This window comes from Hemitrygon akajei, chromosome 11 (assembly GCF_048418815.1).
Source record: "Hemitrygon akajei chromosome 11, sHemAka1.3, whole genome shotgun sequence".
Taxonomy (NCBI): Eukaryota; Metazoa; Chordata; class Chondrichthyes; order Myliobatiformes; family Dasyatidae; genus Hemitrygon; species Hemitrygon akajei.
Genome location: NC_133134.1, coordinates 51,608,236 through 51,633,762, shown reverse-complemented (window position 1 = coordinate 51,633,762; position 25,527 = coordinate 51,608,236). Strand labels below are relative to the sequence as shown.

Here is a 25,527-nt window from a genome sequence, read left to right as displayed (position 1 = left end):
ATACAGGTCCATAATTCATTGAAAATGGCATCACAGATAGATAGGGTCATAAAGAAAGCTTTTGGCACATTGGCCTTCATAAATCAAAGTACTGAGTACAGGAGATGGGATGTTATGTTGAAGTTGTATAAGACATTGGTGAGGCCTAATTCAGAGTATTGTGTGCAGTTTTGGTCACCTACCTACAGGAAAGATGTAAATAATGTTGAAAGAGTACAGAGAAAATTTACAAGGATGTTGCTGGGACTGGATGACCTGAGTTATAAGGAAAGATTGAGTAGGTTAAGACTTTATTCTTTGGAACATTGAATATTGATAGGAGATTTGATATAGGCATACAAGAGCCTGAGTGGTATAAATAGGGTAAATGCAAGCTGGCTTTTTCCACTGAAGTTTGGTGGGACTACAACTGGGGGTCATGGATTAGGATGAAAGGTGAAAAAGTTTAAGGGGAACACTCAGTGTGAAACGAGCTGCCAGCACAAGTGGTTCATGCAAGCTTGATTTCAACATTTAAGGCAAGTTTGGATGGGAGTTTCAAGTTAATAACTCATCTCCTTCTACATTAGGCCAAGAAATTATCAATCACCCCTGATGAGTTACTAACTTCAAACTCTCTGCATAATCACTCAAAGAGTTGAACTGCATGTGCATGTAACAAGAGCTGTATAACTCATCTCCTTCTACCATAGGCCACAAACTTATCAATCACCCCTGCTGTGGACACTTTCTGGAGGTCCAAGATCCGTATGCTCCACAACCGCTGGACTAAATGTGTAAATGTAGGAGGGGGCTATGTTGTGAAATAAATGTGCTAGGTTTTCTAAAATTGACTCCTTCTACCTTAGGCCACGAATTTATCAATCACCCCTCATGTAATGAGTGAGAGTCATTCCACAAAGTCAGAAATAAAGATTTAAAATCTGGACAAAATCTACACAGATAGGTGCAGCAAGTAGAACAAACTACATTGTACTTTTCTGTGTGGCTCCTCTATGGCTCATTTCAAGGTAAAAGTGTTACACAGAAAGATGAAAATGAACAATGATAAACACACTGAGATAGAGTAATGGAATGAAATGGAAGAGTAACAAAGAAAGGTGCAGTCACAGAGCAGGATTTATGGAGAAACATCCTGAAAGGGATGAACACAGGAGTAACATGAATAGCTAACATAGGAAGGCAGGCATTAACACAATGGTGAGAAGTACCTGCTGAAAAGTAATACTGTTTCAGGAAACATGGTTTTTAGATTTTCTTCCCCAGTTTTCACCCTCATCTCCTTGACTCAGAGATGCTGGAGTTTCCTCAGTACCTTTCCAATGATCAAACCGGCCACAAAGTGCAGGGCAAGGCTCTGTCCAGTTGGCACAGACAATTTCAAGGCAGAGGAATCTGGACTGGACAAAAAAAATCTCACAGTGTGCACACTAAACCTTTATCATCATCCACACTGGGCTGGACCATGCACGCAGAGTTGAAATTGAGGACCAGATATTTCCAATGATGGACTGAGAGGAGGAGGGAATCCCCTGGGCCATCACACTTTGAAAATACTAACACAGAAAATGAGAAGAACGACGTACACACAAACAAATCAGAAAGTACAATGGTTATGCTTTAAACCCACCAAAATCAGGAATGTGTTTTCTTAATTCCTCCACGTATATCACCTTCTTTCTGACTACACATCCATAGCATCGGTCTGAGGACAGTCACAAATAATCAAGAGAACAGTAAGACAGCTGTGAGGAAACAGCACCACTTATATCTTATTCACCCTTACCCGCATGAGGGAATGAATTTGTACTCGAACAAAGGGAAGATCCACTTTATATCAGGGCGAAAGCCAACATACCCACCATGAGGGGATGTACCCACATGTCCCGAATCCAGGGAGTGAACAGACGCTTAATGAGCTGAGAGCGTGAATCTACAATTTCTGAGTCCAGGGTGTGAGTCCTCACTCATTGAACTGAGGAGGTACAATTTGCAGAGTCCAGGTTTTGAATTCACAACTGCTGGAACCCAATTGTGAAACTACACTCACTGAGTTCATGGTCTGAACCCACAACCGCTGGAACCAGGGTGTGCAACCCTCGCAAAGTGTGTAATAAGGTTAAACAAACAATTCTGGGAGAATTTTTTCTCGCACAGCAGTCAAAAATGTTGTGACGCACAACAGAATTTCCAGCCATTGAGCTGACCATGAAACCTACAGTAATTACGGAGAGGTTCTAAAATCAACCGTTCTGTCCACAGTTTTCCCATGTGGTGTCCCTGGTTTTGCTCAGACCTTGGTGATCATTGGTCATTGTTGTGTTATGCAACAGTGGGAAGAGAACTGAACTTCTCACATCATGCTCCCCCACCCTGTCAACCCATAGCGCCAACCAGTTAAGGAGCATGTCGTTTTACGAGGCTAATGAGAACACTTCATGGAGCTTTTGGTTCCCTATCTGGGCCCTTGTATCTGCTCCATCATTCAGTATGACCATGGCTGACCCTTTCACCTCAGTGCCTCTTTCCTGCACTTATCCAGATCCCTTGATTTCCCCCAGTATCCAAAAAATATATAAATTCCCATTTTTAATATTCCACTGAGCTTCCATTTTCCTTGCTGGTAGAGAATTTCCAATCCTTAAAAAGAAATGATTGTTCTAATTTCAGTCATGAACGAGCAACTCTTATTTTGAGTCTGTGAATTCTGGTTCCAACCGCCCCAGCCAGGGGAATCATCATGTCTGCAATTACCCTATCCAGTTACGTAGGAATATTTTATATTTAAATTAAATCCGCTCTTTGGAGGGTATAGACTCAATCAGCTTCAACACTCCTCATCAGACTCTCCTCTTCCCCAGAATAAATCAGGTTACTGTTATTGCAAATATTTCTTCATTAGACCGAGAAACTGGCTCCACACTCAAATGTAAAGTTTTCGTTTTACCAGGATCAAATGCAATTCCAGTAAATTGCCTTTATTTCTGCACTGAAATCCTCTTTCAGTGAAGATCACTACATTGTTGCCTGGCTAACTGTTGCACTTGTACACTGACCGCCAGTGATTCATAAACAAGGATACTTGAAATCCCTCTCTTTATGGCCCAATACTCCACAAAAGGCATTGGTTGAACAACCTAGCTCATTATAACTAATTCAATCATTCAGATTTAAGCATAAGGCGGTAGCCATTTGGGTTTTTAGCTGAGCTCTAAGAATGAAAAATTAAATTCCCTCAGATACTGACCATCTTCCACACCATCCGAGGATTGCAGGCAGATGATGTCCCCTTTGTGAAATCGTAGGAAGGAGCTGTTGTTTGTGATGTGACTCTTCACTGCTACAACATAATTAGAATCCTGCAAGTGGCCATAACACAGGCGGTGTTAACTCTCTGCTCTTACAACCACATTATTGTTATTTTGCATCACAGATCACGTAATAAAATATTTCATGATACTTTATAAAGTAGATAGTGAGCAGAATATGGGTAAGGTGAGATACTGTTAATATTAATGAAGAAAGAGATAAGGAAATAAGCTCTTAAGAGGCAATAGAGAACAAGGATAATGATCCATCTGGGGAGCAGGAATCACAACATCCAACACCCCATCACCAGAGAGAATGGTCGCAGATAACTCAATCCCAGCTAACAGGAGAAACACTCTGTTATCGTCAGATATGTCTGCTTGTGCAGAGCAGTCACGCTTTAAAGAAGGGTCATTTCGAGAAAACCTTCAAACCTTTTTTATTATTCTTTAAAACTTAATGATATTTGAGGTTAAGCATTGTGACCTAGACTATTGATTGGTGCTCTTTAGTCGAAGACTGAACATCCACTTAATATTGCATAGACGAGTTTTTGTCAATGTAATGAATCAGGGAAATCAATAACCCACAAGTAATGAAATATTAAAGACTAGAAAATCTGTTTTAGCAGTGTTAGTTGGGAGGTAAATATTGGCAGAGGCACTGGTCAGAACTCCGCTGATCTTTCATCAAGGGATCTTTCACATCCACATGAGAGTGCACTCAGTTTTAATTTAATACCTCATTTGAAAGACAACTCATTGCTCCATCAGCACTGCCCCTTTGATAACTCAGTACCCCCTGAAAACCACACTCCAATGGGACTGTATTTATTAACTCAATGTCCCCTCAAAACCACCCCCAATGGGACTGTGTTTATTCAGCAACCCCCTTTGATAACTCAATGCCCCCTCAAAACCACCCCCAATGGGACTGTGTTTATTCACCCGCCTTTGATAATTCAATGTCCCCTCAAAACCACCCCCAAATGGGACTGTGTTTATTTACCCCCCCTTTGATAATTCAATGTCCCCTCAAAACCACCCCCAAATGGGACTGTGTTTATTCACCCCCCCTTTGATAATTCAATGTCCCCTCAAAACCACCCCCAATGGGACTGTGTTTATTCAGCAACCCCCTTTGATAACTCAATGCCCCCTCAAAACCACCCCCAAATGGGACTGTGTTTATTTACCCCCCCTTTGATAATTCAATGTCCCCTCAAAATCACCCCCAATGGGACTGTGTTTATTCAGCACCCCCCTTGGATAATGTACTGCTTTCATAACACAAGCCATCACACAGTGCCATGCTCTCATAGCAAAGCAAAAATCTGGGTAATTTGTCCAAATTTTTGGAAACAATCTTGAAGCTTTGTCTCACAAAGGAGAAATGGCTACTCACTGACCGAAGTCTATTGTTTTTAAAGCTTAGAATTTTGTTGCTACATGACATGATTCATGAAGAGGTTTTGAAATCTCCCTCATACACTGACTACATGAGGCAGACTGAAACAAGCCCTCACCCACCTTCTTCAGCTCAGTGATGAAGTAATCAATCACACTCTTTATTTGTGGAGCCTTGGAGGAAAACAAAATCAGTTTCTCATTGGTGAGGTTGAAATCCAACATGTTCTCAGAAGGGATGGTGACAAACATGATGTCCGTGTAGCTGTAAAGCAATCATAATGATACTGATGAGGTTGTTTTTATAAAATTATAGCTCTGTATTTCCAAGGCTTCTTGGAAACTAGGATCCTTGTCTAGTCCAACATGCAGAATTGTAATATACACCCAGTAGCCTCTTCATTAGGCACTCCTTCTTGTTAATGCAAATATCTAATCAGCCAATCACGTGGCATCAACTCAATGCATAAAAGCATGTGGACATGGTCAAGAGGTTTAGACCAAATGTCAGAATGGGGAAGAAATGTGATCTGAGTGACTTTGACCGTAGAATGATGGTTGGTGCCAGATGGGGTGGTTTGAGTATCTCAGAATCTGCTGATCGGGCTGTGATTTTTATGCACAACAGTCTCTAGGGTTTACAGAGAATGTGTGAGAAACAAAAAAAAATTTCCACTGGGCAACAGTTCTGTGAGTGAAAATGCCTTGTTAGTGAGAGAGGTCAGAGTGAAATGGCCAGGCAGTTTCAAGCTGACAGGAAGGCAACATTAACTCAAATAACCATGCGTTATAACAGTGGGCTGCAGAAAAGCATCTCAAAATGCACAGTAATTTGAACCTTGAGGTGGATAAGGGCTACAGCAGCAGAAAGCCACGAATTATACCTAAATAAGTAGCCACTGTATGTAGAGATCTGGTATCTCAGAGAGGATGGAAGGAATCTGGATTTTAGCAATGGGACAGCTTAAAGATTAAAGGAAAAGCACAGATTGGTGGTTGGGGGGCGGAAGTGTGAGTGGAATTGGAGGATTGGAGCTCAGAGAAATTTAGCGAGTGGGAGTTCAGAGGTGTGGGTAGGCTTATTGTCGAAAGTTTGAGAGTGCAGCTCAGAGATTTGAGAGTGGGGTAAACAAAACTGAGGTTGGAACTCTGAATTTAGGGGACCTCAGAGGCTGAGTTGGGGTTTGGGGGAGTTTGGGAAGATCTGTTCTATACATCCATTACATGTTTTCCTTGGGGATGGTGGTTGCCACTGGGCATTTGTTATCATTCAAACCAGACAGCTGAGCAACTTAATCAGGAGCTACTCCCTTTGCCACAGGGACATGCTTCCCACTTAAAGATGAACCAGTTGATGGCGGATGATTATATCTACACTGATGCTACTAATTTCACAAGATTAGGGAGGATCACATCTTTAAGTGACTCAGGCACTTCCTATTACACGAGGAAGGATTAACATTGGTAAAATAGCCAATTTGATCGGTACCCCTTCCACAAGCATCCAATCCCTCCACCATCCCTCCAATCCCTCCACTAGTTACAGTAGTGTGTACTATCTACAAGATGCACTGCAACAACACAACAAATCTCCTAAGGCAGCACCTCATCTTCATCCTGTGAGTGATCTCATGTTGTTCCTGATTCACATGTTCCCATGTAAAAACAATAAGTTTCTGTAGCATCTTTAATATAGAGAAATGTAAGACTTGGGGGGGGGGGGGGGGGGTGCGGAATCTCATTGGAACCTATTGAATATTGAAAGGTCTAGATAGAGTGGATGTGGAGAGGATGTTTCCAATAGTAGAAGAGTCCAGGACTACAGGGCACAGTCTCAGAATAGAAGGATGTCCCTTTGGAACAGAGATGTGGAGGAATTTCTTTAGCCAGAGGGTGTTGAATCTGTGGAACTGATTCCCTCAAATGGCTGTGGAGGCCAAGTCACTGGGTATATTTAAAATGGAGGTTGAAAGATTACTCAGGGCATCAAAACTAATGGGGGGAAGGTAGGAGAATGAGGTTGAGAGGGAGTATAAATAAACCAGCCATGATGGAATGATGGAACAGACTCAATGGGCTGAATGGCCTAAATCTATTACTATGTCTTATGGTTTCATGGCCTTATAATACAAACATAATAATTTATAAATACAGTGGATTATGGTTAATTGGGACACAACCAGGACCAGTACATTTTGGCACAATTAAGCAGTTGTGTCAATTAGCTGAAGTTTCATGCAAATAATTAAAAGGGTGCAAGTTTAACTGAGTAACAAATTAAGTATCTAAATACAATCTAGAACAAATTAGAACACTCCCAATACTATTACAGTACTTTAAAACTGTGTATTAGTTCCTAATAGTTATCAATAGAGGAATTAATTTAGTCTACACTGTCATGTTCTTTTCATTGACTGTAAATGAACAAAATCAGTGCAGACACCTAGTGCAGATAATGGACTGCCTTCATACAATACTTTTGATGATTCTTCCAAATTTTCATTTTCATTGTAACATCCAAGATGTTAGTCGATACCTTTGAATTCTTTGTAGTTTCTAACTTGTTGAAGTAGTGAAATCATTTCATTTACACTCCTGGCCGTTTTTGGCATCTCCAAGCCTGAATGCTTGAAACCGCAGTGAGCAAAACAATTCTGAATTGTCTCACTGCTTACTTCTCACCAAATATCAAAGACAAAAATCATTGCTTTTTGAACACAAACACACACACCTGACCCTATTTAAAAACTTTTCACTCTAATGACGGTCTAGTGTCTAATGGCCAAAGAAGTACACATGACTAGCACTAGTTAGAAATTGTTTGGAAATGGTCTCCTGTCCCAATTAAGCAGCATAGTGTCCCAAATAAACAAAGGGAATCTTGCCTATTTTCTCAATTAGTTTTTGTTCTTTAAGAGCTGTCCCAAATAAGCAGCTTTCCCAATTAATCTGAATCCACTGTATATTATAAATACGAGGCTAAATATAAAGGCATGGATGAGGATTTCAGCAGCATACTGGAGTGGAGTGAAGTAGGGACATTGTTGGTAATGTGGAGGCAAAAATTATACATTGTGATGGAAATGCTCATTTCAGATTCAGATATAATGCAAAGTTTTGATGCAGTCTAACTCAGCCTCAGACCATCGCTAGGAAGAGGCAATGTATTAGTAACAAGGAAGCAGAATGTGTTAAGCAATGGCTTTGAGACAATGGCAGAGGCTTCCTTGGAGGTTTGCTTGATGTTGTATTGACTACAGAAAACAAAGCTGTTATGCTCATGGAGTGTCAGCTGCTTTTAACCAGAATATGAACGGGGCAGGGCTACAATAGCCAAGAGTATCCTTGGGAGGGCAGTTACGGCTGGTGTTTATTGGCAGTAGATTCTGAGGTAAAGTACATTGGGAAAACAACAACAATCCCTGGTGTAGTGGTATAGTCAGTTAAAACTTCACTTTATTACCCAAAAAAAAATCATAGAGGAAGGCCAGTAAAGCACAGCAGCGTCTCTACTTCCTTAGAAGTTTGCAATGATTTAGCATGACATTTAAAACTTTGACAAACTTTTATAGATGTGTGGCGGAGAAGATATTGACTGGTTGCATCATGGCCTGGTATGAAAACACTAGTGCCCTTAAATGGAAAATCCGACAAAAAGTAGCGGATATGGCCCAGTCCATCACTGGCCCCCTCCCCCCCCCCCCCCCCACTGTTGAGTACATCTGCATGAACATTGTCGCAGTAAAGCAACATCCATCATCAGGGACCTCCACCACCCAGGGCTTACTCTCTTCTCACTGCTGTCATCAGAATGAAGGTACAGGAGCCTCAGGGCTTGTTCCATCAGGGTCAAGAACAGTTATTACTTCTCATCATCAGGCTCTTAAACCAAAGGGGGTAATTTCACTCAACTTCACTTGTCCATCACTGAACTGTTCCCACAACCTATGGACTCACTTTCAAAGACTCTTCATCTCATGTTCTCTCTCTCTCTCTCTCTCTCTCTCTCTCTCTCTCTCTCTCGCTTATTTATTTATCCATCTATCTATCTATTTATCTATTTATCTATCTATCCATCCATTTATTTATTTATCTATGTATTCATTATTTATTTATTTATTCTTTTTTCCCCCTTTCTTTTTGTAATTACACAGTTTGTTGTCTTTTGCATACTGGCTTTTGCACAGAGTCCAGTTGGTGTGGTCTTTCATTGATTCTTTTATGGTTATTGGATTTATTGAGTATGCTCACAAGAAAATAAATCTTAGGGTTATATATGGTGACATGTATGCACTTTGATAATAAATTTACTTTGGATTTTTAACTTTAAAAAGGCACACAAGGATGGGGCATGTCAGCCAGACAGTATAAGGAGAGAGCACAAGTGTGTCTTTTCTCTGTACCTGTAACTTCTCAGTACCCTCAGGTTCTCTGCTGGTGTGCTACGGCCTCTCACTAGTTTCAGCAGACTAATTCCTTTGTGAGACACTCCCAGGACCTGCACTCCAGTGCCAACACTGCCCTGCAAGAGATTCATCAATCATTGCAAATTTGCATCGCTAAAACTGTCAGGCAAATTAAATGAAGTACACAAATCCAGGAAAGTTGTTCTCACAGACGCAGGAAACAAACGGCAGAAGTACACGTCCCAAGACTCTTTGGCTGCCATCACAATCTTCCTCTTAACAGCTTCATCTTTCACCAAGGCCGAAACCTGAATGTTGTTTTCAGCTGAAGAAGAGAAATAAGTCATGTTATATAAGCTGCAGGTGCACATTATATTTGTTCAAAAGGAAAGCTTTTAAACATCAAGGGTAGACCGACGTTTGGCTCTTTAACATTTGGGCATTTCACAGTAAATACTGACAATATATTTTTTTAAAAATGATGGGTAGGAGGGATTAAACAAAGAAAAAGCTTTAGTATGAAGGAAACAGGATTATCAGCTAAGAAACAGTCAATTTAACCCATCACTCTTCACTCTGACCTATCTATCAGTGACTTCCTGCACCGCTATAATGGGCATTAATGCCAGAAACTGACCTTTCCATTTATGTTCCTTCAGGTCTCTCGCAGTTTACTTAGCGTCATTCTCATCTATGCCCTATGTAGCTGACTCTTCACTGATGTCCATAAAGCCTCATATTCCTTACCCCAGCACCTTGCACTGGCTGTATCTCCACTGATCTCCCTTATATTGTCATTTTGTAGCTCCTAACAGTGGTTTCTGAAGGAACAAGCAGATTATTTTGGCAGCAATCCACCGCAGATGGGGGACTCTCTGGTCAGCCTGGACCCTCCAACATGGCCACAAGGGCTGGGTAGATGATGTGGTCCTACTGGTCTACTACTCTAATGTTTACTCCTGTTCTTCCATTTTGTCTTCATTAGATAAACTTCAGAAATAGTACTCCAATCACAAACAAGAGAAAACCTGCAGATCCTGGATAGCCTCCAACCTGATGGCATGAGCATTGATTTCTCTAACTTATGGTGATGACCTCCTCCCCCTCCACCATTCCCCATTCCCATTTCCCTCTCTCACCTTATCTCCTTACCTGCCCATCACCTCCCTCTGAAGCTCCTCCCCTTTTCTTTCTTCCATGGTCTTCTGTCCTCTCCTATCCAATTTCCCTTTCTCCAGCCCTGTCACCAATCAACTTCCCCACCCTTTACTTTACCCTTCCCCACCTCCCGGTTTCAACTATCACTTTGTGTTTCTTCCTCCCCTCTCTCCACCCTCTAACTCTGACTCCTCATCTTTTTTTCTCCAGTCCTGCCGAAGGGTCTCGGCCTGACATGTTGACTGCACTCTTTTCCACAGGTTCTGCCTGGCCAGCTGAGTTCTCCCAGCATTCTGTGTGTGTTGTTCAGGTTCATATCTGTAGGAGTGCAGGAAGTGGTGCTAACATGGTCATCAATCAACTGAGAATGTAGTCGAGGGAGGGCTGAAACACAGACTGTCCTAAGGTTCCTGCAAAATGCTATGCATAGCCCTTCCTTTCAAATGGAGCAGCTAAGTGGAGCTGAAGATGAAGTTGTTCAATTTGACCACATGAAGTTGAGAACAGAATGAAAGTTAGTCACAAAAGTTGTAAAATTTTCATATCTCCCACAAGGGCATTAAGCATCAGCCATATCTTCCCCTCCCACCCTCTTTCAGCATTTGGAAGGAAGCATTTCCTTCACGTCTCCCTGATCTGTTCTTCCATTTTCCATCAGTAAATCTTATTCTGGTGTTTTCTATGCATCACCACTTCCCTTCCTACAAAACTGTCCTCTCAGGTGAAGCACTGATTGACTTGCAATGTATTCCATTCAGCACCCACATTGTGGCCTCCTCTAAACTGGACAAACTAAATGTGGATCGGGTGATCCCTTTGCAAGGAACCCCATGTTCAGGATGCTTATCACTTTAATTCTTCATCATCCTTCCCCCACCCTTACCCCTGGCCTATAAGCCTGTCATAATGCAGCCCAAAATATGCATGAGGAAAAATACTTTATCTGCTATCTAATTAACACATACAAAATACTGGAGGAAATCAGCAGGCCAGGCAGCATCAATAGAAACGAGTAAACAGTCGACGTTTTGGGCCAAGACCCTTCATCAGGACTGGAAAATAAAGATTAGAAGTCAGGATAAGAAGATGGGGGGAGGAGAGAGAGAGGTACAAGATGGCAGGTGATAGGTGAAACTGGGAGGGTGGAGGGTTGAGGTAAAGAGTTAGGAAGTTGATCGGTAAAAGTGATAAAGGGTTGAAGAAAGGGGAATCTGATAGGTGAAGACAGAAGGCCATGGGAGAAAGGGAAGGGGGAGGAACATCAGAGGGAGGTGATGGGCAGGTAAGGAGATATGGTGAGAGAGGGAAACGGGAATGGTGAAAGAGAAGGACGGGAGGCAGTTACTGGATGTTTGAGAAATCGATGTTCATGCCATCAGTTTGGAGGCTACCCAGACGTTCTTCCAACCTGAGTGTGGCCTCATTGTGGCAGTAGTGGAGGCTATGGACAGACATGTTGGAATGGGAATGGGAAGTGGAATTAAAATGGGTGGCCACTAGGAGATCCCACTTTGTTTTTTCGGATGGAGTGTAGGTGCTCGGCAAGGCGGTCTCCTAATCTACATCAGGTCTCACCGATAGACAGGAGGCCACACCAGGAGCACTGGACACAGTAGATGACCCCAACAGACTCACAGGTGAAGAGTCACCTCATTTGGAAGGACTGTTTGGGGTTTGGGGTAGTGAGGGAGGAGGTGTAGGGGCAGGTGTGGCACTTGTTCTGCTTGCAAGGGTAAATGCCAGGAAGGAGATCAGTGGGGAGGGACAAATGGACAAGGGACAAGGGCCATAGGGAGCGATCCCTGTGGAAAGCGGGGGGGGGGGGGGGGAGGGAAAAATGTGCTTGATGGTGGAATCCTGTTGGAGGTGGCTTTTCTCTTCCCCCCACCCACTCACTTTCTGCTTGCCCCTACACCTCCTCCCTCACTACCATTCAGGGCCCCAAACAGTCCTGAAGAAGGGTCTTGACCCAGAACAGCGTCTGTTTACTCTTTTCCATAGATGCTGCCCAACCTGCTGAGTTCCTCCAGCATTTTGTCTGTATTACTTGGATTTCTAGAATCTGCAGATTTTCTCTTGTTTGCATTTCATCTTCTGTCTGGCACATTTCGCATGTGGAATCAACTTCAAATCAACAATTTCAGATTACTTACTTTCTCTGTTTCTATCAGAATTGGTCAGTTCTGCTGTAGGTCATCTATCTGTAATATTGACTTAGTTTCTGTCCCTCCACCAGCAAGCACTGACCTGCCGGGCAGTTTCAACACTCTGAATTTCACGCCTTCTACATCTTCCTTCATTTATTTTCTGCTCAGTAACTGCTCTCATTGTCCCATCAACCGTATCGCTTCATCAATGGTTTATCACCCTGGAAACCTTGGCTTTTCCTATCAGAGATATTTCCTCTGTCAAATTTCCTCTGTCCATTCACTCCACAGCTTAAAACTAACCCATTTTCTCATTTCTCGTATACTGACGAAGAGTCTTCAGCTTCAAATATTAATTGTTTCTCTTTCTTTGTGGCGCGTGGCCAAGTGGTTAAGGCATTGGTCTAGTGATCTGAAGGTCGCTAGTTCGAGCCTTGGCTGAGGCTGTGTTTGTGTCCTTGAGCAAGGCACTTAACAACACATCACTCTGCGACGTCACCAGTGCCAAGCTGCATGGGTCCTAATGCCCTTCCCTTGGACAACATCGGTGGCGTGGAGAGGGGAGACTTACAGCTTGGGCAACTGCCGGTCTTCCTTACAACCTTGACCAGGCCTCAGTCATCATCGAAAATTGATGGACAGCGGAAGAAGAGAAGTTTCACTTTCTACACAGTAGATGCTGCCTGACATGCAGAGACTTTTTAGTATTTTCAGCTTTTAATTCAATTTTCCAGCAGTTGCAGCTTTTTGATTTTCATTTCATCACTTGCATTTGTTTTTCCTTAGAACTCATGTTGGTATAACACTTTCACCCACATTAAAATTAATGTTTCTCTAAGATTTCACCCACTTTAAAATTAATTTACTCTGCTAGCCTTTCCTCCTTCCATCCCTTCTGGGAGATTTCAGAATACTGACCGAGTAACGATCTCATCTTCATTTGCTGCTCTTTGTCCAGCCGCACACAGGTTTCAGAGAATGTGTCGTACACAATCTTTGCAGAAATGAAAGAAAAAACAGAGGCATTAAGAAGTTGCATGGCATCTCCACAAAGGACCATTCATGAAAATTTCTGCCTTTCCAAGCTAAATTCTTCTTTTTAGAGGCTGTAACTTATTCCCAAGGATCTGCTTCTTTATATACACCTTTATCATATACCTATATCTATATACCTTTATCAACTCTTCCTCCTCTTCGACTAATGGGATTCGAGCTTGTAGATAATTCACAAGTATCTCCAATTCCATGAACATACCACATTGAATTAGATTTCAGTGTGTAGCTGCAGCATTTGTACATTTATGTGAAGAGTAGATGTTGCTTTAAGGTTAATGGGATTGTTATTAAGCTTCAGGCAGTTGAATATTGACCACTGTAACCATAGAACATACAGTACAGGTCCTTCAGCCCACAATGTTGTGCTGACCCTTAACCTGGTCCGAGATCAATCCAACCTTTCCTTCCCACATAGCCCTCCAGTTTTCTTTCATCCATGTGCCTCTCCAAGAGTCTCTTAAATATCCATAAGACCATAAGACACAGAAGCAGAATTAGGCCATTTGACCCATCGAGTCTGCTCCACCACTCTATCCTGGCTGATCCATTTTTCCTCTCAGCCCAAATCTCCTGCATTCCCCCACCCGCCCTCCCCCAGCCCCTACCCGCATCCCTTCATGCCCTGACCAAACAAGAATTGATCAACCTCTGCCTTTAAATTACATAAAAACATGGCCTTCACAGTTGTCTCTGGCAACGAAATCCAAAGATTCACCACTCTCTGGCTAAAGAAATGACTCCTCATCTTTGTTCTAAAAGGATGCCCCTCCATTTTCAGGCTGTACTCTGGTCCTAGACTCTCCCACCATAGGAAACATCCTCTCCAAATCCACTCTATCAAGGCCTTTCACCATTTGATAGGTTTCAATTAGGTAACTCTCATTCTTCTGAATTCTAGTGAATACAGGCCCCAGAACCATCAAACGCTCCTCATATGACAAACTTTTATATCCTGGAATCATTTTTGTGAACTCTCTTTGACCCCTCTCCGGTTACAGCAATCCTTTCTAAAATAAGGGGCCCAAAACTGCTCATAATCCTTCAGTGAATCCTCACCAGTGCTTTATAAAGTCTCAATATTGCACCTTTGCTTTTATATTGTAATTCTCTTGAAATGAACGCTAACATTGCATTTGTCTTCCTCCCCACAGACTCAGCCTGCAAATTAACCTTTGGGGAATTCTGCACAAGGATTTCCATGTCCCTCTGCGCCTCAGTTTTTTTTTGTATTTTACCAAAGTGCATGACCATACACTTCATCTGCCTCTACCACCACCCCGGCAGTCCGTTCCATGTGCTCACCATTCTCAGTGTAAAAACATCCACCTGATAATCCCCCAGTAGATTGATTTGTTCCCCTGACACTCCAGGGTTGTGAGTCTGATACACTCACAGTACAAAGACAAGTTTAAACAAAGCCTCACATTATACTTAAAAGTTGTTCAACTACAGCCGTGGGGGATGTAAGTTGCATTCTGTGCACAGTCACGTTGTGAGGACTTTTAACCAATCTACAATCACTCTATGAGTTATAAAAGGAATGTATTCCTGGAAAAATTTTGGAAAAAATTACAGTTAAATTGGAAAGGCCGGGCAAGCTGCAAGATGGATATTTTGATCCACTGTTTCTCATGGGCAGAGAACGGTGTTCTGTTCATTATAGTGAAAAATAGACTTGTACATTGAAGCAACACACACAAAATGCTGGAGGGACTCAGCAGGCCTGGCAGCACCTATGGAACAAAGTACGGCTGACGTTTCGGGCCGAAACCCTTCAGCAGGGCCTGAAATGCCAACTGTACTTTTATTCCATAGGTGCTGCAGCCTGGCCTGCTGAGTTCCTCCAGCATTTTGTTGCTTGGATTCCCAGCATCTGCAGATCTTCTCGTCTGTGACTTGTACATTGAAGGCACACATTCCGAAGAGTCCATGACATTGTAATGAAAATCCATAAATAGAATGTTCGTAAATTGATGAAGAATTACAGTATATCAACAGTTATTGGTAACATTATCTGTTTTCTATTGAACAGAATTAAACATGTTCACTCAGAGGTTTTCAATATTACCATTTGAGTAACTCCACAGCACGGTATTACAATGGGCTGTGGTTTGCAGATAAATTGCTGCTGAAATGCATCATGCTCCAATTGGTGAACAATCTACTGCCCTGCTAATGGTCATTTGGAACTCAAGACATTTATAATACAAGTGATTTTAAAACTGTTGTACTATTCCACAAGGCTGATTATGTATGTAAGTAATTTTTATCCTCTGTAGATTGAGAAGGTAGTTATGCTGTCATTTTTGAGTTACTTGTTTGATAAATTCATCCTTGACCAACCTTTCATCTGGGTCACTTACTCAGGGTTGCTCCTGACTATGTTTGGCCTACAAAAATGATGGCAACCTCTCAACTATAACCCTGGGCTGGGGTTCCTGCACTTTAAAACAGATGCTTTATGGCAGATGGCAAGCAAAATGCAACCACAGAATGGAATAGTGAATTTTCACACTCTAGGCTATTGAGGAAGAATTTCTGGTTATGCCTAATGAGATTCCATTGGCCATTCCGGTCCAAGGAAGGCTGTGTAAATAAATTGCGAATCAAGGATGTTTGGGGTAGGTTCATTGAGTGGTTAATAGCATCTGTGGGGATACCTAGCACCAGAGGATTGCCACATTCAAGGTTTCATGTTTTAGCAGGGTATTGACATAAGCATAGAAGATTTGGTCAATGTATACTTTATGCCAGGAATACAGGGTACAGTCATTTTGTTTGCAAGCTGGAGTAGGTTATGTCCGCATTCTGGTGAGCTGCCAATGAAAATGGCTTTAAGTACTGACTGCAGAATTCCACCATCACAGAGAAAAATATTGAGAACTTATGGCTTGTTCTAAGAATGTATGGCTTGCCATGAGAATTTGTCTCTGGTACGTCTGTGGTTGTGGTCAGCATGATCTGTAGATTTTATACACGCTGATGGGATTCAGCATGGTTTAACATCTCTCTGTCATCCCGTGCTGAGCTGAACTGTGAAGGTAACATTGAAAACACAATTGTTGAACAAAGGATCTAATTGTTTGGCTCCTCCTCTTGTACAGGACAATCCCTTCCTCACCAAGGAAGGCTGTTAGAGTCACTGTTTGAGAACAAGATTGAGCCTTCTGCGGCCAAATTTGCAGGAGAAGAAAATGAGCTGGAGGGAATAATTTCTGGTGCAGAGACCAGAAAGATTATGCCAGGTAGAAGATCAGGTGAGGGTCGCAGATTTCCAGGGCAAGCAAAACCTTGTAACTGACAGTCAGGATCAAAAACAAATGGGGTAAATTTCATGTGGACCACAGAGTGTCCAGCCAGAAAGTCAGAGAGTGTGAAACTGGTGAAATGGTTCTGCAGAGACAGTCATTGGAGAACAGTAGATAACTTCACTTGAGATTGAGAGACACATTTTAAGAGAGGCTAGTAGAAGCTATGGTAAAGATAAACCTTTAGGATTTTCAATATCCCAAGCAAATGCACAAAAAGAACCAAACACACTAGCACTGTTCAGAAGGTTTCAGAGAATTACAAAACCTGTGATATACCTAGGTCTATGTACACCTCATCTCCGAGATAAAATGCTCAGTTCTGGACACCGCTACATATGAATGAGCTTCCGTAATATTATTAAAACAAAAATTTTAAGTATGGCAATTCCTATGAATGAACGAACTAGTTTTTCCTTTCTTCGCTATGAGTAATTGTTCTTTCATATCAGTCTTACCTGTTCTTAATTCCATTCATTACAGTGGGGAGGTGTAATTAACATTGCTAGATATATTGCTGGTAAGCTAATTAATTATCAACTAGTCAATGAAGAAGAATAGCCATAAATAACACAAAGTTATTTGCTATTTCACCCCAAATCCCACAATTTCTTCCGAACTATTATCTAGTCATCCAATCTCTCACTCATAATGATACCTTCATAATTTGGAATAGATTCAGCCAGTCTGTAAACTCACTTGCGTCACTCTCTGGTCAGTTGGTGAATAACATAAACGTTGTTCTTAATAACAAAGTCCTGTAACCACCTCTATTCAGGATCAGAATCAGGTTGATCAACACTGACATATGTTGTGAAATTAGATGTCCTCCAGCAACAGTACAGTGTGTGACATAAAAATTACCAGAAGTTACAAACATAACTAAATAATACAAAAGAGGAATAACGAGGCCGTGTTCATGGACCATTCCGAAACCTGATGGCAGAGGGGAAGAAGCTATTCCTAAAATATTGAGTATGATCTTCAGGATCCTGTAACTCCCAATGAAGTAAAGCCTTGTCATGCCTTCTTCGTAATTACATCAATGTGCTGGGCCCAAGATAGATCCTTTGAGATGCTGGCAGCTAGGAATTTGAAGCTGCTTATCCTTTCCATTATGGACCCCTCAATAAGGACTGGTGTGTGTCCTCCTGACTTCCCCACCCACAATCAATTCCTCGGTCTTGCTAATGTTGAGTGCAAGGTTGTTGTTGCAACCCCACTCAACCAGGCAATCTCACTTCTGCAGCGTCCTTGTCACATAGTCCATAGTCCACTATCTTCTCCTGCTAGATTCCACTTTCTCCAGCCCTTTGTCACTTCCACCTATCACCTCCCAGCTTCTGACATCATTCCCACTCTCCCCATCCCCCTTTCACCTGGATCCACCAGTCAGTCGCCAGCTCTTGCTCCTCCTCGCCCGGCCACCTTTTCATACTGGCTGTCTCCTCTCTTTCTTTCCCGTCCTGACGAAGGTTCAACCTGAAAAGTCGACTGTTCATTTTCCTCCAGAGACGCTGCCTAACCAGCTGCATTCCTCCGGCATTTTCTGTCTTGCTCCAGATCCTGCAACCACTTCTGATCCCACATAAGCTGCCTTGAGTTAACACCGTTGTGGGGGAGAATAAAACAAGGTCCATGGAAAAGAACCATAGCCCTCTTTATTCACCAATAGTTGTTGAGAAATATACAATACCAATTCACTATTGGACACCTAATCATTTTAGGATTTGCAATTTTAAAATAAGACTTCAGAGGAAGGTTTAATAAAAGTTTTTTTTATAAAGTGGCCATTAACATTCTGCAGGCAAAGTCTCTTGGTATCACTTATTTAACGAAATTCCGGTTGCATATTTTAGCTTTATTTTTTCAAATTTCTAATGGTATGTGGCTGAATTCAATTCGTTGTTTCATAATAGATTCATTGTTTCTCATTTTAATACTTGATTTTCTAGCTGTTAGATTGCATGACATTAGTACTGGTTTTGCAGGGGCCTAGCAGGTGTTTTTTTCCTGTAGAAGGGCAGTTTACATATAGACGAAAAAAAATCTGCAGACGCTGGAAATTTGAGCAACACACACCAAATGCTGGAGGAACTCAGCAGGCCATGTCGACTGTACTCTTTTCCTAGATGCTAACTGGCCTGCTTGGTCCCTCTAGCATTTTGCGTGTGTTGCTCAGTTTAAGTGTAGTTCTTATCTGATCTCCTCTGGTCGTCATCGTTGTTGGGCCAGCCGGTGATGTAGTGGCATCAGCTCTGGACTTTGAGGTGGATGGTTCAAGTCGATGCTGATTTGATGGCACTCAACAACAACATGATCACCTTTGACCCCCTAGAGGGTGAACCTTCGTCGGGCCCTAATTGTTGGGTGGGGTATTAAAAATCTGTGCTGACCAGCTGGCTGGACTGCTCAATAACCTCTCAATGCTGCAGTCAGAGGCTCCCGTCTGTCAAAAGGGCAGCAACCATTCCTATGCCCAAGAAGAGCAGGCCAAGCTGCCTCAATGACTAAACACAGAGTACACTGCAGATGCTGGGGTCAAATCAACACGTACAAACAAGCTGGAGGAACTCAGCAGGTCGGGCAGCATCCGCTGAAACGAACAGTCAACGTTTCGAGCCGAGACCCTTCGTCAGGACTGAAGAAGGAGGGGGAGAGGGTGTAAAACCAATCAGAGGAAAGAGCAAAGGGTGGGGGAGGGGAAGCAGGGAAGGGATAGGCAGGAGAGGTGAAGAAGGAATCTAAGGGGAAAGCACTATGGGTAGTAGAAGGTGGCAGAGTCATGAGAGGTGATAGGCTGCTAGAGGAGGAGACAGAGTAGAGGTGGGATGGGGAAGGGAGAGGGAGGGAATTACCAGAAGTTGGAGAATTCGATGTTCATACCAAGGGGCTGGAGACTACCCAGACGGTATATGAGATGTTGTTCCTCCAACCGAAGTTTGGCCTCATCATGGCAGTAGAGGAAGCCATGTATGGACATATCCGAATGGGAATGTGAAGGAGAGTTGAAGTGGGTGGCAACCGGGAGATCCTGTCTGTTGTGGCGGATGGAGCGGAGGTGCTCGACGAAGCGGTCCCCCAATCTGCGTCGGGTCTCGCCGATGTAGACGAGGCCGCACCGGGAGCACCGGATGCAATAGATGACCCCAACAGACTCACAAGTGAAGTGTTGCCTCATCTGGAATGACTGTTTGGGGCCCTGAATGGTGGTAAGAGATGAGGCGTAGGGACAGGTGTAGCACTTACGCTTGCAGGGATAAGTGCCAGGTGGGAGATCTGTGGGGAGGGACGTGTGGATCAGGCAGTCGCGGAGGGAACGATCCTTGCGAAAAGCAGAGAGGGGTAGAGAGGGAAAGATGTCCTTAGTGGTGGGGTCCTGTTGAAGGTGGCGAAAGTTGCGGAGGATAATATGCTGGATCTGGAGGCTGGTGGGGTGATAGGTGAGGACAACGATCCCTGTTGTGGAGACAGGAGGATGGGGTGAGGGCTGAAGTGTGGGAAATGGAGGAGATGCGGGTAAGGGCATCGTTGATGACGGCAGAAGGGAAACCACGATTCTTAAAGAAAGAGGACATTTGGGATGTCCTGGAATGGAAAGCCTCATCCTGGGAACAGATGCGGCGGAGTTGGAGGAACTGGGAATAGGGAATAGCATTTTTACATTTGGCAGGGTGGAAAGAGTAGTTATGGGAGTCAGTGGGTTTATAGAAGATGTCAGTGGACAGTCTATTTCCAGAGATGGAGACCGAGAGATCGAGAAAGGGGAGAGAAGTGTCCGAGATGGACCAAGTAAATTTAAGGGCTGGGTGAAAGTTAGAGGCAAAGTCGATGAAATTGACCAGCTCAGCATGGGTGCAGGAAGCAGCACCAATGTAGTCGTCAATGTAGCGAAGGAGAAGTTGGGGAGCAGTACCAGTATAGATTTGGAGCATAGACTGTTCCACATAACCCACGAAGAGGCAGGCATAGCTGGGGCCCATGCGAGTGCCCATTGCTACACCCTTGGTCTGAAGAAAGTGGGAAGAGCCAAAAGAGAAGTTATTAAGTGTGAGTACCAGTTCCGCCAACCAGAGGAGGGTGGTGGTGTTGGGGAACTGGTGAGGTCTATTGTCAAGAAAGTAGCGGTGGGCTTTGAGGCCTTCTTGATGGGGAATTAAAGTGTATAAGGATTGGACATCCATAGTGAAAATGAAGCGGTCGGGACCGGGGAACTGGAAGTTATTGAAGAGGTGGAGTGTATGGGATGTATCCCGGATATAGGTAGGGAGCAACTGAACTATGGGTGACAAAATGGAGTCCAGGTAGGCAGATACGAGTTCGGTGGGGCAGGAGCAGGCCGAAACTATAGGCCTACCAGGACAGTCAGACTTATGAATCTTGGGGAGGAGGTAAAACCGAGTAGTGCAGGGTGTGGGAATTATGAGTTTTTTGGCTGAGGATGGAAGGTCTCTGGAGTTGATAAGGGCAGTGATGGGACGGGAGACAATGGTTTGATGTTTTTTTGGTGGGGTCCTGTTCCAGGGGTAAGTAAGAGGAGGAGTCAGAGAGCTGCCGTTTGGCCTCAGTGAGGCAGAGGTCCGTCCGCCAGACTACTACGGCACCACCTTTGTCTGCGGGTTTGATAGTGAGGTTAGGATTAGTGCGGAGAGAGTGGAGGGCAGTGCGTTCAGAGGGAGTGAGGTTGGAACAGGAGAGAAGAGTGGTGAAGTTGAGACGGTTAATGTCTCGGCGACAGTTGGAGATGAAAAGATCGAGTGCAGGTAGAAGGCCCGGTGGGGGTGTCCAGGAGGAAGAGGAGGGTTGAAGACGGGAGAAGGGGGTCATCAATAGGGGGAGGGGAATCCTTGTTAAAGTAGTAGGCTCGGAGATGTAGGCAACGGAAGAAGAGTTCAGTGTCATGCCAGGCACGGAACTCACTGAGGTGTGGATGGAGGGGCACAAAAGTGAGGCCTTTGCTAAGCACAGGACGCTCTGCCTCAGAGGGGATGGTGAAGACATGGCAAGGGTTGGGAATAGGGTCAGAGGAGGGTAAAGAGTAGGAGGTCTCAGGAGGGAGAGGGGGGTTGGGATGTTCAGGGAGAGTGGGCTGAGGGGAGGATGAGGGATCAGAGGAATGGAGGGGAGATGAGGGGTGGAGGGAGGGTTGGGAGTCGCGGGGAGGATAGGGGGTAGTAGAGGAATAAGATGAGCGGTAGGACCCAGCGGCAGTAAGAGTGGTCCCAGTCTGGATGGGGTTAGGATCTTGGTCCGAGCTGGATCTAGAGCTGGGGGTGTCGGAGCCTGTGGCATGCAGGGTGCCAGAACTGAGGTCCGAATCAGAAGCAAGTGAGTCCATGGCGTGCTGAGGGCTGATGCCCATGTTTGGGAGGCCGTGGTTCCAGTGGGGGTTAGAGTCAGAGGCGGATGGGTCTTCGGACTGCCGAAGGTCTGAGAAGTCTCTTACCACCATTCAGGGCTTCCAGGTGAGGCCACACTTCACTTGTGAGTCTGTTGGGGTAATCTATTGCATCCGGTGCTCCTGGTGCGGCCTCTACATCGGCAAGACCTGACGCAGATTGGGGGATCATTTCGTCGAGCACCTACACTCCGTCCGCCACAACAGACAGGATCTCCCGGTTGCCACCCACTTCAACTCTGCTTCACATTCCCATTCGGATATGTCCATATATGGCTTCCTCTACTGCCATGATGAGGCCAAACTCAGGTTGGAGGAGCAACACCTCGTATACCGTCTGGGTAGTCTCCAGCCCCTTGGTATGAACATCGAATTCTCCAACTTCTAGTAATTCCCTCCCTCTCCCTTCACCCATCCCACCTTCACTCTGTCTCCTCCTCTAGCTGCCTATCACCTCTCTCATGATTCTGCCTTCTTCTACTACCCATAGTGCTTTCCCCTTACATTCCGTCTTCACCTCTCCTGCCTATCCCCTCCCTGCTTCCCCTCCCCCACCCCTTGATCTTTCCTCTGATTGGTTTTCCACCCTCCCCCCACCTTCTTTATGGGGCCCCTGCCCCCTCCTTTTTCAGTCCTGACGAAGGGTCTCGGCCCAAAATGTTGACTGCACATTTCAGCAGATGCTGCATGACCTGCTGAGTTCATCCAGCTTGTTTGTATGTGTTGCCTCAATGACTGTTGCCTGGCAGCGCTCTAATTTACTGTGATGAAATGCTTTGAGAGGTTGCTGATGGCAATCATTAGCTCCTCCCTGAGCAAGGACTCGGGCCCGTAGCTATTTGCCTACTGTTATAACAGGACTAGAGCAGATGCAATCTCAATGGCTCTCTTTCAGCTTTGGAGCTCCTGGACACCTGAAATACATGCATCAGGCTGCTGTTTGTCAATTACTGCTCAGCATTTTAACACCATGTTTGCTCAGAACTAATCATAAACTTCAAATCCTGGGCTTCTGTACCACCATCTGCAGCTGGATTCTTGGCTTCCTCATTGAGAGAGCACAGTGTGGATAGGTACGTAGTAAAATCTTCTCCTGACTGGCAATCAACACAGGCATGCCTCAAGGATGCTTGTTTAGCCCGCTGCTCTACTCTCTCAACATTGACTGTATGGCTAGACACTGCTCGAACATCATCGATAAGTTCACTGATGACACCACTGTTGTTGGCAAAATCTCCGATGGCGACCAGCAGTGAGATAGGTCGGCTGGTTGAGTGACGTCACGACTTGCACTCATTGTCAGCAAGATGAAGGACGTGATTGTGGACGTCAGGAAGGGGGAGTTGGGAGTCCTCACTGGGGGTTCAACAGTGGACAGGGCGAGCAGTTTCAAGTTCCCAAGCATCAATGTCTCAAGAGAATCTATCCTGGGCCAACACATCGATGAAATAACAAAGAAGGCATGTCAGTAGCTGTACTTCATGAGGAATTTTTTGGAGATTTGGTATGACACCAAAAACCCCTGCAAATTTCTCTAGATGTACAGTGGAGAGCATTTACCGCCTGGTATCGAAGATTCAGGATCGACAGAGGCTGCAGACGGTTGTAGACTCAGGCAGATCTAGAGTGGGCACAACACTCTCCATCATCAAAGACATCTTCAAGGCTGTGCCTCCAGGAAAGTGGCAAACATTATGAAGGACTCCTGCCATTTGGGACATGCCCCCTTCTCATTCCTACCACTGGGGAGGAGATACAAGAGCCTGGAGATCCACAGTCAGCATTTTATTAACAGCTTCTCCCCCTTTGCTATTAGATTTCTGAATGGTCATGAACCCATGAACACTCCCTTGTTATTCCTCTATTTGATTATTTGTTGTAATTTATAGTAATACTGCCACTAAACAACAAATGTCCGTGGCAGTAAACCTGATTCTGATTATGATATCCCAAATGTTTAAAAGAAGGAACATCGATTTCTGACTGGTACTCACACATAAAATTAGATAATTAGAATGGAACCTTCCTGTGAGACAGAATGTCAGATGACTGAACTCAGATTTTTTTGACCAGCATTGTTTTGGGGTGAACATTCTTGGTCAGATAACCAGCAATCTTTACTCCTCCCTGTACCCTAATTCCAGGCTCTCCTGGATTTTCACTGCAGGAGACTTCAGGAGAACTCGAGCCACTCACCCGCCTCTTCGCATTGAAGACCTGGCAGTGGAAACTGCAAGCAGTTATAAACGCCTGGGAGTACACATCAACCTCTCCTGGTCCCAGAGCACATCCTACACAGTCAAGAAAGCTCATCAACAAATCCACTTTCTGAGGAGGCTGAAGGGAGCTGGACTGTACACACCCATACTCACGATATTCTACCGATGCGCAGTGGAGAGCATCCCGACAAGCTGCATCACTGCGCGATACGGAGACCACACTGTGGCGGACAGCAAGGCTGTACAACGGGTAGTCAAAACTGCCCAGCGCATCATCAGCACCAGTCTACCCACCACCAAGGACACATGTACAGAAGGGTACTGGAAAAGGGCCCACCTGGAAGAATCCCACCCACCCTGCTCATGGACTGTTTGTCCCACTCCTATCAGGGAGGAGGCTACCTAGCATCCACACTAGGACTACCAGACTCAAAATAAGTTACCTTACCCAAGCAGTAAGGCTGATCAACACCTCCAGCCACTAACTCCACAACTACTGTATCATTTCCTGTCACTCACCTTGTGTACAGACTAGCATGGACATACAATGAATCCATGTAGGTATTTATATTTATTGCGTTTTTTAAATTATTATTGTGTTCTTTATCTTTTGTATATTTTTTTTGTGCTGCATCAGATCCGGAGTAACAATTATATTGTTCTCGTTTAAACTTGTTCACAGGAAATGACATTAAATGATTTTGGATCTTGAATCTTAAATCTTGAGAAAGCTCACATTCACGAGAAGGAGAGAGGAAAATGAGGACAGGCAGACTCAGGGAGCCAGGAAATATCAAATACCACCAAAAAATACCTTCCCCTGTCCAACTCCCCTTTAGTTCACCAGGCTTAGGGATGGAGATATCAGAGATGGTCATTCTGAAAAATTGGCCCAAGTTCAACGTCTCTTTTGTTCAGGGAACTGTGAATGCACTCACTCGCCTACCTGTCGGAAAATTAGATCCAGTACTACAGGACTGTGGAAATTGTCATTTGGATAAAACACCTAGAATAAGAAAAGAGAGAGAAAATTAGTTGGGAGCTACATCATGGAAATACTAAACCCACATCTGAGGTCTTAGGACCTAATTGGAAATTCTCTTGACTGTTTTGTGGGATT

At 44.1% G+C, this 25,527-nt stretch overlaps 1 protein-coding gene across 1 annotated transcript in view; it reads right to left on the bottom strand.

The window, feature by feature from the left end:
- Window positions 1-25,527, bottom strand: part of myo15aa (myosin XVAa) — a 190,413-nt gene that overhangs the window by 63,706 nt on the left and 101,180 nt on the right. Inside the window, exons 42-48 of the mRNA XM_073060850.1 lie at window positions 25,354-25,413; window positions 13,345-13,420; window positions 9,331-9,446; window positions 9,119-9,237; window positions 4,839-4,980; window positions 3,248-3,359; window positions 1,631-1,705 (exon numbers count right to left, since the gene is read on the bottom strand). Of these exons, the coding sequence (XP_072916951.1) occupies window positions 1,631-1,705; window positions 3,248-3,359; window positions 4,839-4,980; window positions 9,119-9,237; window positions 9,331-9,446; window positions 13,345-13,420; window positions 25,354-25,413 (700 nt within the window). The remainder of the gene's footprint in view (window positions 1-1,630; window positions 1,706-3,247; window positions 3,360-4,838; window positions 4,981-9,118; window positions 9,238-9,330; window positions 9,447-13,344; window positions 13,421-25,353; window positions 25,414-25,527) is intronic.